The sequence below is a fragment of the Pyxicephalus adspersus genome, chromosome 1 (assembly GCF_032062135.1).
Source record: "Pyxicephalus adspersus chromosome 1, UCB_Pads_2.0, whole genome shotgun sequence".
Taxonomy (NCBI): Eukaryota; Metazoa; Chordata; class Amphibia; order Anura; family Pyxicephalidae; genus Pyxicephalus; species Pyxicephalus adspersus.
In genome coordinates this window covers 43,340,451-43,358,815 of record NC_092858.1, presented here as the reverse complement: position 1 = coordinate 43,358,815, position 18,365 = coordinate 43,340,451, and the positions used below count along the sequence as shown (strand labels likewise).

General features: G+C 38.3%; 1 protein-coding gene across 1 annotated transcript; it reads right to left on the bottom strand.

Moving 5' to 3' along the window:
- Positions 1–4,370: 4,370 nt before the first annotated feature.
- On the bottom strand, positions 4,371–18,353 carry NABP2 (nucleic acid binding protein 2). The gene is made up of 7 exons (XM_072408880.1): positions 18,191–18,353; positions 13,209–13,320; positions 12,016–12,154; positions 11,190–11,261; positions 9,552–9,633; positions 7,402–7,465; positions 4,371–6,954 (listed from the first exon to the last, which is right to left on the bottom strand). The coding sequence occupies exons 2-7, from the start codon at positions 13,285–13,287 to the stop codon at positions 6,782–6,784; spliced, it is 609 nt and encodes a 202-aa protein (XP_072264981.1). The 5' UTR covers positions 13,288–13,320; positions 18,191–18,353; the 3' UTR covers positions 4,371–6,781.
- Positions 18,354–18,365: the final 12 nt, after the last annotated feature.

Here is an 18,365-nt window from a genome sequence, read left to right as displayed (position 1 = left end):
CAGAATGATGAAAAAGATGGAAACTAGTGAATGCAGCTAAAGCCTGCAGACCAGCATGCTGGAACCAAGTTAACCCTCCAACTATTGGCCAATGGCTAGGGAGCGTGACAGATACTTATCACATGGAAAAAATGATGGCATCTGGAGAGAGCGAGATAGGGAAATGTATGCAAACCTGGTTTTATTAGGTCCATATCTGTACCACCACAGATTACAGTTCATTGTTGTCCAAAAATCACCTGATAATGTTATGTTGCCACCTTGATCGTTTTTTTTCTGGTGTTTTTTCTCTATGTTGGCCATGTACCATTAACAATGTCATATTGTTATATCCTTTCCTTGCCACACTTTCTCAAGCTTTATCTTTTCAAGCTCCTACTTTTTTTTCTTTCATTCCTTCCTCAACACTAAACAATAAAAGGTAATGGGACACACCAGTTGTGTGGATTATACAGTACAGTTATAAGTTTACTATTATGTTTCTGATGTCAACATATTCTTGGAAATTATGAAAATGTATGTTTTTTTTGTTTGATTGGATTTCTGTATGATTGTTCTCACATGTCTCTGTGTACTGCTGGTTTTCTCTCAATAAAAAATTATTTATAAAAAAAAGAAAAAAGATGGACACATATATTTACACATGGGAGTGTTAGCACTGTATTGCAGTAAGTAAGAGTTGATTATTATGCAATTATTTTATTTTTTTTAACATCCTGCCTTTATGAGTTCATACTTCATTTCTACATTACATAAATCTTTTTAAATATAAGTTCATAGGACTTCAACAACATTAGTCCATGTTACATTACACAGTGAAAACAAAACACTGTTCTGCAGCTATAACCAGTACATGATTATCTAACTTTTACAGAAATAGAATTATGAGACAAAAGCAGGTGCTCTGTAAGTTGAAGTAACATAACAGTGTAATTCTTAACAGGTGATTGCAAGGTCACTGATAATTTTTCCAAATACTTTTTCCAGTGACCTCCAATCATTGACATGCAAATAATTGACAATGAAAAGCACAGAAAGGAACTTTTATGATATTTTTTTTATTCATTTACAACATGGAGCCATCAATATTTCAAAGTGAATGTGATAGAGGCTATACGATAAGTGACCCTATTATTTAATCAAACCATTTTCCTTTTTACCAAGGAGAGAATCAGCAGAAAAAATTGCGACTATTATCTCAGTGGTGGATAAATTATACTATTAGGGTGGCCTAAAACAATCTCTCACAAAAAATGGTGAGCTGTGGAATATCTCGCCAGCTAAACTAGAACTGAACTATAAGATCCAGAACTATTTTACATTGCAAAAACAAAGACAGTGTTCAACCCAGGCATTTTTTTAAGCCGGGTGGGAAGAAATTAAAGGCGGGTAGCAGTCCCTGTATTGTGACCAAACTCATTAGTAACCACCCAATACCCACTGGGTGGTTACTGAAAAGTGCCGGGAGGTGCGCCTGTCTAAAATGGGCTAAGGGGAACACTGAAAGAGTTTCATGTCACGTGGACATTAAAATCAGAGACCAGAACATCATATATTCCTGCTCTGGTTTGAGCAGTGTTCAGGACTAAACTCAAATATTCCAAACGACAAAATGGTTCCAGCAATTATATTTGATGGTTCCGGATCCATTGATTTGTGTTGTAATGTGTGGACAGTTAACAGCACTATGTTGGAGGGAGCTTACACCTGAACAGGAGGTCATTTATGTATTCAATACAATGGTTACAGTAGGAATGTAGCAGAGCTTGTCCTGGGGCCAGAACATAAGTGAATACCTGAGGTGCAGACAAGAGGCTAAGGGACGGGGCCCCACAGAAAATATTAGGAATAGCAAATGAGCTGGATAGGATGGTGCACAAAATAGTTTTCTGCTGAAGGTTAAGGAAGACAATGACAGATTCGGTAGATTCCATACAGAATTGCTGGACTCATTTAGAGCTTTGAGATCTAGAATTAGGGTCTGGAAACAGTGAAGAAGTTAGAATAAAACACCTGGAACCTCTCCACCACAGTAACTGAGGCAATGATACCTTGATCCAAAAGAGATTCCATATTCCGTGTGGTGACACAACAGGGAAGCAAACTCAAGTTTTTAGCCCTGAGATACCTCCTAACACAATGAAACATGTAAGATACAAGCTGACTTGTCCAAGCTTCCATCAAGGTTATGAGACATCTCTCATTATGGAAAGTGGGGGTGCAACTATGGTGAGTGGAGAAGAAAAGGGGAAGTTTATTAACAGACAGAGAGGGAGAAGACTTTGCATTGCATTCCTGAGGCTTCCTCTACTGGGGAAGAATGGAATTTTTGCTACTAGTAGCATCCTTGACGATTTGCCCGAGAGCTGGTCTGAAAAAACGCTGACCTTTGAAGGCCATGCAGCTCAAACACATTTTGCACAAGGTTCCCCTAGTCTAGCACTTTTTCAAAAAATGTCCTATACATAAAATCCTCAGAACCATGAATTTTAAGTAACAACGATCTGCTCCATGTGCGATGGATTAATCTCAGCAGCTGCTGGATCATTTTTAGGAGAAAACTCAATCTCATGATGGAATACTGATACTTTGATCAGTCATTGTATGAAAAGTGAGTTTTTGAAATTACATTTATATGTTAAAACTTATAAAAGAATGCATCGAATAGATTAACACATATGTTAATTCTCCAGCATCTACAGAGAATCAATATCAGTGTAAGGCCCTGGTCAGTATTAGTATTCTCCAGACACCAGTCCCCCAATCTTCATTTATATCAGCCCCCACTCTGCCTCCGGAAACTGGTTGCGTCTCCCAGCACTCAGTTGCCCCCAGGACATAGTGCGCAAGGAATAGTGTCTGGGGATAGGCCAGCAGCTGACCAGGAGCCCAACAATACACAGTACAGAATTACCAGGGAATCAAAGAACACGCCAAAGTCAAACACAGGGGATCAGGGCACCAAAGGTACAAAGGAAAAGGAGCAAGCAGAGTCGGGGTCACAGGCAAAGGTCATTTCAGGCTAAATTCAAGCAGATTTTCAGAAACAGGCAAAGGTCAACAACAGAAAAATACTCAGAATCTCTCCAGCACAGATAAGCCCAGCTTAACGCAGAGAGGATATAAAGTCCCAGCAGCCAGTAGCAGTGCAGAACTGAGTCAGGAGCTGATCAGCCTCTAGAATCCTCTTCAGCTGTTAACAGCCTAACAAGGGATGCTGGGGATGCCATAAATCCATCAGACTGCATTGCTAAAGGGAAGCAGGGGCTGCTGCAAATGACACAGTATAAACAGTGTTTTATATTGCGATGGCACACAGCACGGATTAGGAGGCCAGATGCTCTCCTAACAAATCAGTTTTGTGTGGATTGCACCTTTAACATGATATAAAGGAGTTTGGCAGAATGCAAGTAATATGAGTATTTTTTTCTTATGGAAAGACCAAATATTCCAAAAGAATGTTTACCCAAATTTTTTAGGGTAAACATGTGGTAGGAGCTATATGTAAATATTTTCTACCTTAAAACAGGTATACCCTCCGTCTAACCTTTCTGTGTTATTCTATACTAACCAGCCCCCCACCCGCTTAGGGTTAGTGTTGACTGCTTCAATAGGGATGTGCAGAGCTATTTGACATCAGTTTGAAATTGTTCTGAGATCTATTGAATTTTGAAGTTACATTTACCCTGCTTCATGCTGATTTGCATAGACATGTATAGGGAAAGCAGCAAGCAAAAGTTCTTTGAACGGAACATATATTTACCTTGCAGCAACAGCCTCCTTTGGTGATTTAAATTTTCTTTAATATAGAAGGTGGTGGACATAAGTTTAGGAGACCTCAGTGGGTAGATTAGTGTTACTTTTAATAAAGGCAAACCCATTTTTTTAAAGGTACCCTGAGAGAATTATAGAGGGTAGAAGTCATTAAATTGGCGACAACCACAAAATTGGGTCAGAGTAAAGTCAGACTGCAAACTTGTTCTGGGTCAGTAAGAGGTCTGAGCCACAGGGCCTGATTTATTAAAGCTCTCCAAGGCTGGAGAGAACACACTTTCACCAGTGAAGCTAGGTGATCAAGCAAACCTGGAATGGATTTCTTCAATGTCATTTGCTATTTGCTAGCAAATGCTTTGAATCCTGGACCGGATCCATCCCAGGTTTGTTGGATCACCCAGCTTCACTGGTGAAAGTGTATTCTCTCCAGCCTTGGAGAGCTTTAATAAATCAGGGCCAAAGAATCAGCATGGCAGCCCGACACCTAATATTCTCAGAAAGAGAAAACAGTGGCAGAAAAAATCTTGACTATTTCTCTAAATTCATGTATTACATTGTAAATATATTTATTATGGCTTAGAAATCACAGAACAGTATTATATATCAAATTATTTTTATTAATCTGTACAACAATCATTTCTTCATAAGATGGAAATCATTCATGCAGAAAATATTTGAAAAGCTTCATTATATCAATATAATCTGTTCTGAATAGCAAAGAAACAATTCAAGCACAGTGCACAGTAAAACCCATTGACCTCAGCATCCACATAGGAATTTGATAAAAAACAGCATATGGCATCTTTAGTGTAATAACTGTAACAATATTGTAACCATATACTACATTTAAACACAGTGCTGCTAAATTAAACAACTAATTTGCAGCAGAAAAAAACTGTATTTGGATTTCTTGCTGCAGGCAAAAGAGATAATTAACCCCACTTTTTATATGGGAAGGCAATTGGTTTCCCTGCTGGTTGGAAAAATAGCTGGGACTTGCAGCTCAATACCTAGCGAGTGTCATTGTGACCAAGTGCAAAGCTACCCCCAGAGATTACAAGGCTTTTGGATGTACAACCGAGATATAACAGCAAGTACTGTAGGGCTATCAACAAACTTGCTTGTGCAAAAAGGTTTGTGTGGATGCAAAGAGAAAGGAGAAAGGGTGAGTAGTGCAGCAAACACCACTTACTACAGGAGGGAACCATAGCTAGCTTTCTAATTATGTTCCCTGAGAGATATCAGCTGATGGGGGTCTATCTGCCTCTATAGACAAGGGGTGCAAACTAATCAAAAAAAACTTACATGTTAGCAGCTGTACAGTCACATTCACTGCATATATATGTAAACATTGTCTACCACAATATTCAGACATTTCCAATGCAATCCACCCCACCATGGAGTCACTATTTAGCTGTAATCTCCATGGTGTAGAAGAAATGGAGAAACACTCCCATCAGGATTTCCAACTGGGAACTTCTGTCAACAAGTCAATTAGTTGAGTAATAAAGAAAGTAAAGGGTAACAACAATTTATGTAAAAAAAAAAAAACAAACAAACATAATCCTGTTGTGATTTTCCACATATATTTAAAGAATTTTAGCACACTTTGCTGCAATTTCCTACCTTTTTTTTGTACTCTGAAGATATACCTGTCCTTTCCAGGTTCTTGAATGGGAGGGCCAACCTTTATTATAACCAGCTGAGCACATATCAGTGTTTTGATGAGGAAATCTCTGTCGGGATCCATTTAGATGTAGGCAAAAAAAATTAAAACCCCTATTACTGGGGTTGCCCAAAAGGTCACTTGTATTTAAGTGTAGATTTCTGGGAAATATTATTTGGCCAAACACGCAGCAATGATATTTTCCACACTAATGGTGTAGGGAACACCTGCACATTGCCATTTTGGGAGAAAGTGACAATTTGAGAAAACCCCAGCAGTCACAAATTAAAATGGAAAGGTAACTTTTAATTGCATTGAATTTCAAAACAATCTATATAACAATTATTTATTCTATACTACTTTTTGCAGCAGGAAACAGAATTAACCTTAAGAAGGCAGTGGGTGAATAAACCTGTCAACAATTGCCTAAACCTGTGATATCATGAGCTGATCCTTGTGATATAAAAATTATACTTCTAGCACATGAAGCACAACATGTATTGTGTTAAATTGTTCAATTATAGTAACAGGAAACCTTATTGAAAGAATTATGTATACAGCCCATGCTGATCTTCCAGTGGTTTAAGTACTGACACTTAACCTAGAATAAGTATGTAGGTCAGGAGTCTTGAATCACTTTAAAGCATTTTAAAAGAAAACGTCAGCATTGACAGCCTGCATATTCTTCTTATCTTAAGTGTAAACCCAAAAACGAAACCATTATTTAGATGTGGTGGGTAAGTTTTCAACCTATTTGTTTTCATCTATTGCTCCTACCAGTAACACACTTCCTGATCTGGATGCCACTATGGAGGTGCTCAGTCTTATGAAGGAAGATGGATGTCACTTTAGGTCAGGAAGTGTGTTAGGACTACACATGTCTATACCATAGGAGGTAGTCTGTAGTTCACAAAGAGAACTCAGGCAGTGTTGATAACAAATTTCAGTGCAGCATTGTTATCTCACTCCAGGAAGTTATAACTTTACCAGGATCAACAGGTATTTTTTCCACTTGTCAAAAAGTTATAGCAAAATGCTGGTAACCATATATTTAGCAGGTCAAAGGGACGGGGGAGGTTAAAGTATATGTAAACTCTAACAAAAAAATTCTTTTAAGATACAAAAATTTGTCCTGGTGGCTGTAAAATATCAATTTTAAAGATCATTTATAATGGTGGCATTAATATATAAATATTCTGTTTCTTCAGACTGCTGTTAAAAGTCTGTGGGTAGCCTTACTATGACCAGAGATGATTAAGGAATTCTCCTGTTCTCTGGATACATACTATGCGCCTGGGATGAAGGGCAGAAAACAGCATTGGGTCAATTAAATTAGAACTGCTATCTCTTCCCAGTCCGCCGTGTCTCTTTGCCATTACTGATGGAGTTTGGTGCTCCGGGAAGTGAGTGGTTAGGTTGGCTGCGTGTAATCCTTCCACTTGATGGATGAGCAGTTGCTGGAGGTGCAGCACTGCTTTGGTTGTTGGTTCCATTACCATTAGGCAAATCAGAAGCTGAAAATGAAGAAAGAAATATTGAATCAAAATGTGTTCACTTTATTGCTAGAACTTGCAGTTGCTCATATTTACTTTTTCATCAAACATTTTGGTTGCCCATGGTAGTGAAGTTAAGTGTCTTCCTCTCTCCATGTGACAAGTCTATCAGTAGCAGTGTCATGTGGGAGGGAGAAAAGTCAGTCATGTGTTCCCCTATACCTGGAAATACTGTGTATGTGACATCTTCCCTGGGCAAAAAGAATAGGAAGGAAGTGATGGCAAGTTTTAACAGCCGTGGAGAAGTCAGGATTAAAGTGTACCAGTTGAATTATTCTTTTTTTGGCAAAGCACAAATCCATTTTGAGCTGTATAGATATTTGTAGTTTTTAATACTCAATGTTAACATAAAGTAAACACACTACATGCAGCTATATGTATGCTTTTCAATGTCATTTTAGTTATTACCTGGAGGAACTGCATTGCTGGAGTTGCTGTGATTGGCTGTTCCTGGCAGACTGTCTGCTTGTGCCTGAAATCATAACATACAATTGTAATTGACAACCCCATAAAAGGTCCTCCTGACTAACAGTAAGACATTTTTAAGCCCTAGAAAGCTTTATTAATATGTAAATGTTCTGAAAACGAATACATTCTAATTAGGGAAAACAATGCCTATTGTGATGAATATCAGTTATCTATGACATTGTTAGGAATAAATGTATAGGTAAAATTACATCAATAAAACATACTTTATTTTCGCAATTGTACTGGGAATGAATAAAGAACATTAAAATGTAAAACAGGGTTAGCATTATTTTTTACCTTTATTCATTTTTTAAATTTTGTTTGATATTGTTTTTTTTTAGTTATATATATCACAATCTGCCTATAACACACACAATATTTTTTTAAGTTTGCTGTAAGTGTTTTATCCCTTACGGAAACCTTTAGATGTGGCCATCAAATAAAACATACATTTCTGCTGTGATTCATTCACCTTTGTGTGAATTTTACCTAAAAATTAAATAACTAAATTATTAATTAAAAAAAGTAAATAACAGGAGTGCTAAAACCAGAAAATAAGTAAAAGTAGCCAAGAGCTCCACCTGCTGGCTGCCTGTAAAGATACATAATATTCAAACGCAATATTTTATATTCAATGGGTCAACAATTTTAAATTTAATTCAATTGTTCAGCCTTGATAAGGGTACAAAAAAAATGCACAAATAACTATATTTCCTTTTAGGTATGCATATGCATGTTGCCTTCAGTGTACACATGATCTGGGACCATTGTGATCTTTACCTGAGCCCACCGGCATCATAATACCACCAAAGATCATGTGTACACTATCAATATTATTGGTTAATTCCAATGAAATTGTTGTTGGATTCAATTTTACACATAGGGCTTGATTTATTAAAACTCCCCAAGGCTGGAGAGGATACACACTCATTAGTAAAGCTGGGTGATCCAGCAAACCTGGTCTGGATCTGGTTCAAGATTCAAAACATTTTCTAGCATATTAGTTTGAAGAAATCCATTCCAGGTTTGCTGGATCACCCAGTGGTACCACTATCACCCAGTGGTAGTGGTAAGTGGTAAACTACTCTGAAGGAGCCTAATGTGGTGTAAACATTAATTCAGTAGTTCTATCTCCTGTATGCCCTCTGCTTTTTGCCAAGTCTAAAGCTACGTACACACTTCCAATTATTATCGTTGGAAAACGAACGACGAACGATCCTGCACGATATCTACGAACGATCGTATAGCACCGATCCTGCACATAGAGATAACGACACGATCGTTCGTAGATATTGTACACACAATAGATACGATCGTTTGAGCGATAGAGGAACTATGTGCACGACAGGAAAGTGAACGAACGTTCGTTCGTCACGCATGCTCAGACCATGGACGATCAACGAACGATCGTACACACGAACGATGTTCAACGATCGTCGTCCAATCCGATCCGCCGGTCCGGTCGTTCGTTTCCAACGACTTTCCTCGTTCGTCGGCGTCGTTGGTTACTTTTTTTACGAACGATTTTTGCCCAATCGATCGTTCGTCGTTCGTTCGACGTTCGTTTTGAACGATAAAAATTGGAAGTGTGTACGCACCTTAAGGGTGAACTACACTGGAACTAAAATAAAGAGTCAAGGGGCTGGGAACGTAAAGAACAATATAGAATAAGATTGGGCCTTATCATCGGGACAAACATCACTGTTCTCTTCATCTCATCTGACAGGGGAATGCAGCACATATGTAGTTGGACACTGATTTCTTTTTCTCCACAGCAATGGCAGAAGTTGCTTCCCGTTTGAACAGAGGTTTTCTACAATTTGGAAAATGTCCCCCAACAGTTAATCCTTCTGTTAAAAGCATTCATTATCTGTCTAAAGAAAACACCTACATGGTTTAACCTCTGTCCTATTGCCACAAGAAATAATGACATAAAGTTTAAGAATTGCAAACTATTTACCTTACTATTGAAACTGATCAGCACATATTTTCTTGCATACCAAAGCAGCTCATGTTTATGGCATTTTATAGATGTTCTGGCATTTTAACATTCACTTCACACATGTTGCTTTGATGAAAGAGACATTTACCTGTTTGTTTTGGGATTGCTGTGCCACATACTCTGGGTTCGGTTCACTAAAATTAGGCACTTCAGAATAAACCATGCAAAATCTGCAAAAGAAAATTGTTAATAACACAAAACTGAATCATAATGATCAAATATTTGAAAATGCATTATTATAAAATATTTTGAAAGGTGTATAATTTTGTTTGTTTAAATTGTTTTTATTTGTATTTTGTTTCTATTATTTCTTTTTGTGAGTGTAATAAAATTGTCAATAAAACCTAAAGAAAATAAAAATGACAACCAACATTCACAGAGGGTAATGGACTGGGAACAGCAATAATAACAGAGAACATGGGAGAAATTGTATTTGTATGATTTTTTAGTAGGCACAGTCAGAAACCACTCGAGTCCCCAGGCCTTATCTTCAAAAGTTACTAGGATCAGTTTTCTGTTTTGGTTCTTTACCTTATTCCTTTAGATATTTGTAGTCCACTTTAATGAATAATGTTTCATTTTTTTTTTTGGAGGGCTTTCACTTGGTTGCAGAATTGGATACATAAATATTTTATTTCCTATGCTTTTATTTGGTGGAATTTTTTCAAAATTTTTAAAAAGGAGTTTACTGGAGCATATCTCCAGGAATTTAACGTATAACCTGCAATGTTTGCTGATTAAATGTCTTATTTTATGTAACATCTGTAATTAGTTTGGGACAGCTCCCCCTTTCAATTCTACATGCAGACAGAAATAACCTAGTTTGTGGAAATTGTTAGGTTTGTGTTCACATAAAATCTGAATAACATTGTGTTCACTTACACTAGAATTTGATACTCCTGTATTAAACATCCCCCCCTTCTACTGTGATACTTCCCCCACCTCCTAGATTGTAAGCTCTTCGGGGCAGGGTCTTTTCCTCCTCCTGTGTCACTGTCTGTATATGTCTGTCATTTGCAAACCCTATTTAATGTATAGCGCTGCATTGGCGCTATATAAATACTGTTTAATAATAATAAAAAAGATTAAGAATAAAAAAAACATAATTATAATTTAGATCAGCCAATGTTATTTGTAAACCTAGGGATTAATCTGGGGATAGATCTAATTTTAGAAGAGATTTTTTTTTAAATACTTTTTTAGCCAGGGAAAAGGGGGGGGGTCTGCATTTTTTCAGTGGAGAGCTAATCTAAATCCAGTCACATTTACTGCAGGCTCAGTAGCAGTAGTTCCCTATAGAAAAGTACTAGGGGCTGCTTTGGCTCTGTCCAATGTGAGGATTTGTCACACCCTTTTCAGTGTGAACAATGAAAAAGCATTGTGTTTACAGTGACCTTTATAGAAGTTCCTATGAAGTGCTATGCAGCAGGATTGTACACCCCAGAGCTGATTCTTTTAGCCCCTACACATAGTGTTGGACTATAGATGTCATTGACAGCCTCTGTTTCTAGTTTGCTCTGTGGCTGGGACCTAAGAGTAATCCTGTTTTAAAATGGCCCTGCGACAAATAACTGCTGTTTATATAATGTTAATAGGATAGCACACGGGACCAATTGGATATAAACTCGGACAGATAAATAGGTAAGCAGTGATGAAGCACAGACAAATGTGTTGTAAACTAGGCAAAGAAAACATTAAGTTGTTAAGTCCAGTAGTAAAATCTTACTCTCCAATCTTCTGCAGGTCACCTCCCCGTCCTGTGTAAAGAGTGAGGCATCCTTTGAAGACAGAAGCATAGCTGCAAATAGAGAACAGAAGGGTTAGGGATCAAATCCAGACAAAATATAGTTATGGATAAAATAGAGTAGGGTAAGAACCTTAGTTGTTTTTATGTCCATTTTTATTGACTATCAGCCATGTTTTCCTGAAGAAGCAGTCTGTGAAATGCGCTGTTTAATGGTGTCTTTTGAGTCAATAAAATACGGTTTTGTAAATTTTTAAAGAAAACAGAAAAGTGGTTCATTCAGAGGTGAGGTAAATTTAAAATGAATTGATAATTGGTTGTGGCACCAGAACATATACCAATTCCTGGGCAATAAGGATTGAGTTGTATTAATACAGTATATAAATTAAAAAAATACATATGAAACTATAAACTACTATTTAGCATAAATACCCAAATCTATATTATTCCTATAACGCTCTGTATATTGGCACTCATTCAGTGTAATGCACAGGTTACCGCAACTCATCATGCACACATTAAATTATTTCAATGACATTTATTTTTATTAGTAAGAAAAAAGCAATCAATTTTTTTCCCCATTCTAATGTGGTGATAGCCCATTCATTTGGATGGGTTGCCATATTTTAATGTATGGTAATTAGCAACATAATATGTATTAATGAGCTGCAACAGAATGTTATTTTGATCACAACAGCACCTGTCATAACACCCTTAATACAAATACAGTCAACATGCTGTCCAAATCTAGAACAGTTATAAGCTGTGGCACATCTTGTACAATTATCATCCCCAACCAATCAGTTACCCTTTTGTGAGTCGGATGATATCGCCAGGCTGGATCAAGTTTCCCACATCATCCCAAACGGAGATGTTGATACTGCCCGTCTTGTCAGCCACTTTACAGGTTCTCACTTCATGTCCATCCTTTGTCTTGGTGACTCTTCCTAACAGGTAAATTGTAAGAAGTGGTTAATAAAAAAAAAAAAAAAAAGTATGATTATCGGATTTTAACACCATAATACATTTTTTAAATTTAATAGATGTACTAGAGATAGATGAAAATTAGCAGCATTCTATTCTGATATAAAAGATTTCCCCATGCACTGTAGGTCGGTTATAGAAGCTCTGCATGTCTAAGCCTTGAGACTCAGTCAGTGGTCTTTGTTCCTGTAATAATGGCATTGGTTTTAAAGTAATACCCCAGTCCCGCCTTCACGTCATTGTATTACAGTAACACAAGTGTCACCACACTGTGGTTTGTTGTGGCACCATTGATTATAAATGGCAACCCAATTCACCTGCGATGCAGTGAACCACAACACACGGAAATGCACTGCTTTAACCATTTAGCTGTCAAAAATGGTTCAGGTCTGATTTAAGGCTGCCTAATGCAATGACTTTACATAATCAACAGATCTACTTCAGGATGAACTACACAGGATGAACAGGTAAGAAAACAATGTTAGGAGGGGGACCACTGTGCTTATTTAAAGATATAACCTAAATTCTGCTCATAGTTACATTTAAACTGTTGAAAAAGAATCACAAAATATTTCTTTGTAATAAAAATAATATAAAAAGTACATGCTAAAAAATGTGCATATCCATTATTAATATATTCTACATGTGGCTGAGAATGTTGTATTCATTACCCTACTCAATAAAAACTTTAAATCCTGGTCAGTAATATGAATACTGTGAGAGTTAAACAATGGCACACATTGGCTTTAGATCTTTAGAACAATCTGATGATATTACACCCAACCAAGAAATAAAAGGCATTAGGCTGACTTCATGAAGGGTGATAGATCCTAATATTTAGCCATGTGAAAGAAATTTTTAATCTCACTAAAAAAATGATTTTAATCTTTTATAAAAAAAAATATGCTAATCCTGGTATATTAGCTTTGTGAATTGGGCATACTGTACTTTAAACATCCCTTCAAGAGCCTGAAATTAAAAAAAACTGTCTTGACCATTTCCCTGCTTGTGACATACCTGTTTCCAGAACAATAAAAATAACATTCAGATTTTTGAGACCAGGCTTTACATCTTTCACAAAAGTTTCAGTAGTCATAATTGCCCTCCTGTAAAGCTGACGCTTTAATCACTGTAAAATAAAAATAACAATTTAATGGTTATTCATGCACAGTGATGCAGTTATCTTCTCTTTACTACCTATAACTATGATTAAACCAGTACAATGGGAGTGCCTACAATGTCATATTTCATGACTTATGACTGTTAACATTACTATGATGAATTACATAATGTAATATCTTTGTATGTGTTTATCACCCCTATTATTCAGAGTGTGGAGTCTAATCATAATGGTTATAGATGTCTGTGTAAAACTTATTTCCTTCATACAATTTGTTAGTAAGATCAATGGTTCAGCACTGCAGAGCCTTCTCACATAAAACACATCGTTACCGGTAGTGCTGTCATTTGAACACAAACATTGCTACTCATTTCATACATTTATTTTTCAATTTTCCTCTTCTTCTTTAATTATGATATTTCCAAGAAAACTCAGTCCGAAGCTTAAGTCACATTTTGAAGATTTCTGCCCACTTTTATTTTACCGTAGAGCAGGATAACATAAAGGAATAACTTCACAGGGGTTAGTTTGTATCACAACAACAAATAACTTTTAGCCTCTTGGCTTCTCTAAGTAGTACACTGCCATTTAAATCAGAGGTCGTCCTGCTTCAGGTACCTGTCCATTAGGGTCCGACAGGCCCTATAAAAGTAGCCATAATATTATTTTTATTTAATAAACAGGATTTATATAGTGCCAACGTATTACGCAGCGCTGTACATTAAATAGCAATAATAAAATATATAATGCTCCTGCACATCATTACATTAAAATAAGTTTTACATCTACAAATCTCAACCATTTTGGCAGCTAGGAAGTGCTAGATATTTTTCAGCCTCCAATAAAAAAATGCTAGACATACAGGGTAATTCCAGAGTGACTGACCTGCACGTGAAGCTGTAAGGGGAATGAAACTTCCAGTGGGGAAAGGGGACTGCGCTGTACTGCTTGCAAATGATTTAACAATCTTAAAAGTGCCCAAAAGTCTGTTAGCTTTTTCTTCCTGGAGAGTCAAATGAACCTCTCTAACCCCCTAGAATTTTGCCCTGGCAGCCTCCCCAATAGAGATCTCATCTCTCCAAGGACCAATTATAGCCTTGTGTGCTGCTACAGTAATAATTGTGTCACTCATATGATATGTACACTCTTTTATAGCTAGTGGAACCCAATAACAAGTCTGTGCCTTCAGTTATAAGGCAACATTCATGGTAGGTTCAGTGGTTAGCACTCTGGCTTTTGCAGCGCTGGGTCCCAGGTTCAATCTCGGAACACTATCTAGGACACTATCTGCATGGAGTTTGCAGGTTCTTGAGTTTGTGTGGGCTACCTCTGGGTACTACGGTTTCATCCCAAAAAAACATGCAGTTAGGTTAATGTAATAATAATTCATAAACCATACATTTATTGTTGGAATAAGTAGCAATCTGCAATCAGAAAATAGTTCCCAACAACTCCTATTCAACTGAATTGAGCATTTGGGACCACGGTTGAGCCTGTGGCAGAACACTGTTGTCAAATGCAATCCTGAAACGAGAAGCAGTCACTGCTGAGCTCATTCTAAGGAATGCTAATTGTCTGGATGTAAAGCTGATCTTATTGCTTCATTGGCTTGTCACAACCCGGAAACAAGTATTCATAAAACCATGCGGCATTAAGCTGAACACCTGAACCCATACTCATACTAGGTCAGTGATTCAGAAGCTATTAAAAGTAGAGGATCAGAACACCAACCACACAAGCAGAACTTTTAGAACCAGGTCAACAATGGCAGTTTACTTAATCTCTCAATCAAAAGTATGCTTTAATCTTAAAAAAAGAAAAAAAAAAAAAAGATTTAAGAAAAATCATAATAGTAACAAAAGAGAGAAAGGGTTCATAAAACATTTCCTGAAATACCAGTATTTAGCTGTAAAATAATAGCAGCATAATATATCAACTGGAGAATAGCTGGAGCTTCATTCCAAGGAGTAAGGCTAGATACACACATGCAATAGTTTTCGTCCCATAATGGGCTCAGGGCCGATATGGGATGAGAATCTGGCGGGTGTTCGTTGTCCATCGTCCAAAAGACTGTCCTGGCGGATCCACGGACGATGAACGATCGTAATGCAAGGGAAGGGGAGAGAGCGCAGCAGAGTGCAGAGAACAGCGCTCATTCATGCATTGTGCAGTCGTTAGCAATTATTGCACGTGTGTACACAAGAGAGTGACGACATGAGCAGTTTTACATCCCTGCTATAACCTCGGGGCAGCTATATATGTTTTGCATGACCGCCACTGAGTATGAAATATTAAAGTTTATAAAAGAATACCTAACCAAAAGAGCAACATACATCCCAGGGCCATGCTGACTACAACCTCATTATGCAAAAAGGTCCCCAGAATAATTAGCTGTTAGCATATGAACCATGATGGCTTTTCTCTGGGGAGAAGAAGGGAGGGAGGTAAAGAAATTCTAGCAAATCAAGGACATTTTTTATGAATTGGAGCTGCAGTGAATGCTAGGATATATAATTTATTTTTACATACAAGGGCATTGTAAAAAGAACAGGTCAGTTTTTATAATATGAAATAAGCTGTGTCAGTATTCTGCTCTGCAATACTTCTGCTTTCTCAATCCACACAGAGGAAAAGTATTTGTGCTATATATAAAACCTGAGAAAAGACGTAAACATGGCTATATATGTCAGATTGGGGGTTGTAACAACTTTTGCTGCCCTACCCATGGACAGGCAAAGGTTAAAGCCTCTTGGCAGGCAATAAAATATCTGCTAATGACATGCATAAACTTGGGGCACTTAGGATGAAAGGACAACAGATCTGAAAACCTTCCATAAGTTCTGATCCACCATAACAGTGCCCATTCCTAGCACTGTGAGTTGTGGGTATAGTAATTATAGAAGGGGTTTCCTGAAGACCTGAAGGGTTCCCCAATGTTAAAAAGGTACAGAAAGCCTGAGAAAGAACATCAAGTTTGACTGTGCAGGACATTTAGCACAGATCATCCCTTGAAGTAATAAGCTACCCACTCATGCTGATGGAAACTTTTGTCCTATTGACCAGTACTGCTGCAACTTACTGCACCCCCTCCCCCCAGTACTGACCACCAATGATGTTGCTGACCAGGTCATTTTAAGCACCAATATGTGACCAATGTGACCTTTTTCATTATATTATTGGTTGACCACCAATTTAAGGGGCACTCTTCCTCCTTCTGTTAATTAAAGTACAGGGGTAATATAAACGTAAAAACAACATCCTTTCTATTGATCACCAGGGGGGCATTTTACATCCAATGTATGCGGTAATTTTTGTCTCCCACTGACCACCAATGGAAAGAAGGCATTTTTCCCACTGACCACCAATGGGAAGCAGCATATTTCTCCTGCAAACTACCAACATTACGGGGTATTTCTCATACTAAGCACCAATGGAAGAGGATTTTTTTCTTCCACTGACCTCAAACCTAAGGTGGATTTTTTGCAAATGCCACAAACATAATGTAGTATTCTTCCTACAGACCACAAATGTAATGTGCCATTCATCTCACTGGCCACAAATATAAAAACTCTCCATTGCTGGAGAGGATACACTTTTATCAGTGAAGCTGGGTGATCTAGCAAACCTGGAATGGATCTGGTCCAGGATTGAAAACATTTGCTAATAAATAGCATATGACTTTTATGAAATCCATTCCAGGTTTGCTGGATCACCGGGCATTACTGATGAAAGTGTATCCTCTCCAGCCTGGGAGAGCTGAGTGAAATGAATGGCACATTACACTTGCGGGCTATAGGAAGAATTCTATATTATGTTTGTGGCAGTGGGAACAAATCCTCTGACCACAAAATTAGGTTTCTTTTCTGACCACTAATACAAGTGCAGCTAATGGTGCCCATTATACAGATTCTTCAGCAATCCCTAACACTGGGCCCGTGTGTATAATATGTATTATTCTGTCATGTGGGGGGGGTGTAAGCGGCATGAGGTAATATTATTATGTGTTGTATTATTCCTTGTTTTACATTTATATGATTTTTGGAATCCTTGAAACACTGGGCAGGCATGAAACTGAGCAATGATGCCAATGGTCACCCCATTTATCAATCAGCATAGATTCCATCCATGGAGCATAATTGTGACTATGGCACGTGCAATGGTTCTGGTCCGATAATCAGCTCGGGGAGGTATCGGACGAGAATCTTGCGTGTGTACAGTGCCCGTCATCAATCGTCCAAATGACCATCCTGGCAGATCCACGGACGATGAACGATCGTAATGCAAGGGAAAGGGAGAGAGCACAGCAGGGAGCCGCTCAGTCGCTCTCCCCTCTCCATAGAGAATAATGGTGCTGTATGTACAGTGCTCGTTCATGCATCGTGCAGTCATTGGAAAGAATTGTAAAAGATCCTTTCCAACGACAATTATTGCACGTGTGTATCCAGCCCAAGCCCCAATACCAGCCATTATCTCCATGGCTTTTATTGAGGACTTCCTGCTATCCTTCCCCTCACAGCACAGCAAGCCAGGTCCTGACATAGTGAGCTCTCATTACAGGCAGGAATGGGGTGCTGCTGTGTGAGGAGGAAGAATCCCCTCCTGAGAAGTCCTATGACCCCACAACCCATCCAATCACCACATACTGCCAAAATGGCGGCCACTCTGACTGGATGCCGTAATGACTGGCTGTACCGAGCCTGTGACGTAAGCAAACATTGACTAGCAACTAGCTCCCGATTGGACGGTCAGGTGTCTTGCGTCATCAACTCAGGAATGACTTAAAGGACAACATCACTTTGACTGAAAACTCCCCCCGACCCCCCTCCTTCCCAATCCTGTCACCTCATTCTAGGGAGAATCCCCTCACCCAGTGCTTTACCTCTCTGTGACAGCTGTGGCCTTCTCCGTTGTTAACATCCTCGGTGCAAAAATCTCCGGCGCTCCGTGCGCCTGCGCAGTAACTCCCTATAGACTTGAATGGGGTTGTACTCCTAGGAGGGGGCTGCCAGCGCCGGAGATTTGTGCACCGAAAATGTAAACACCGGAGGAGGCGC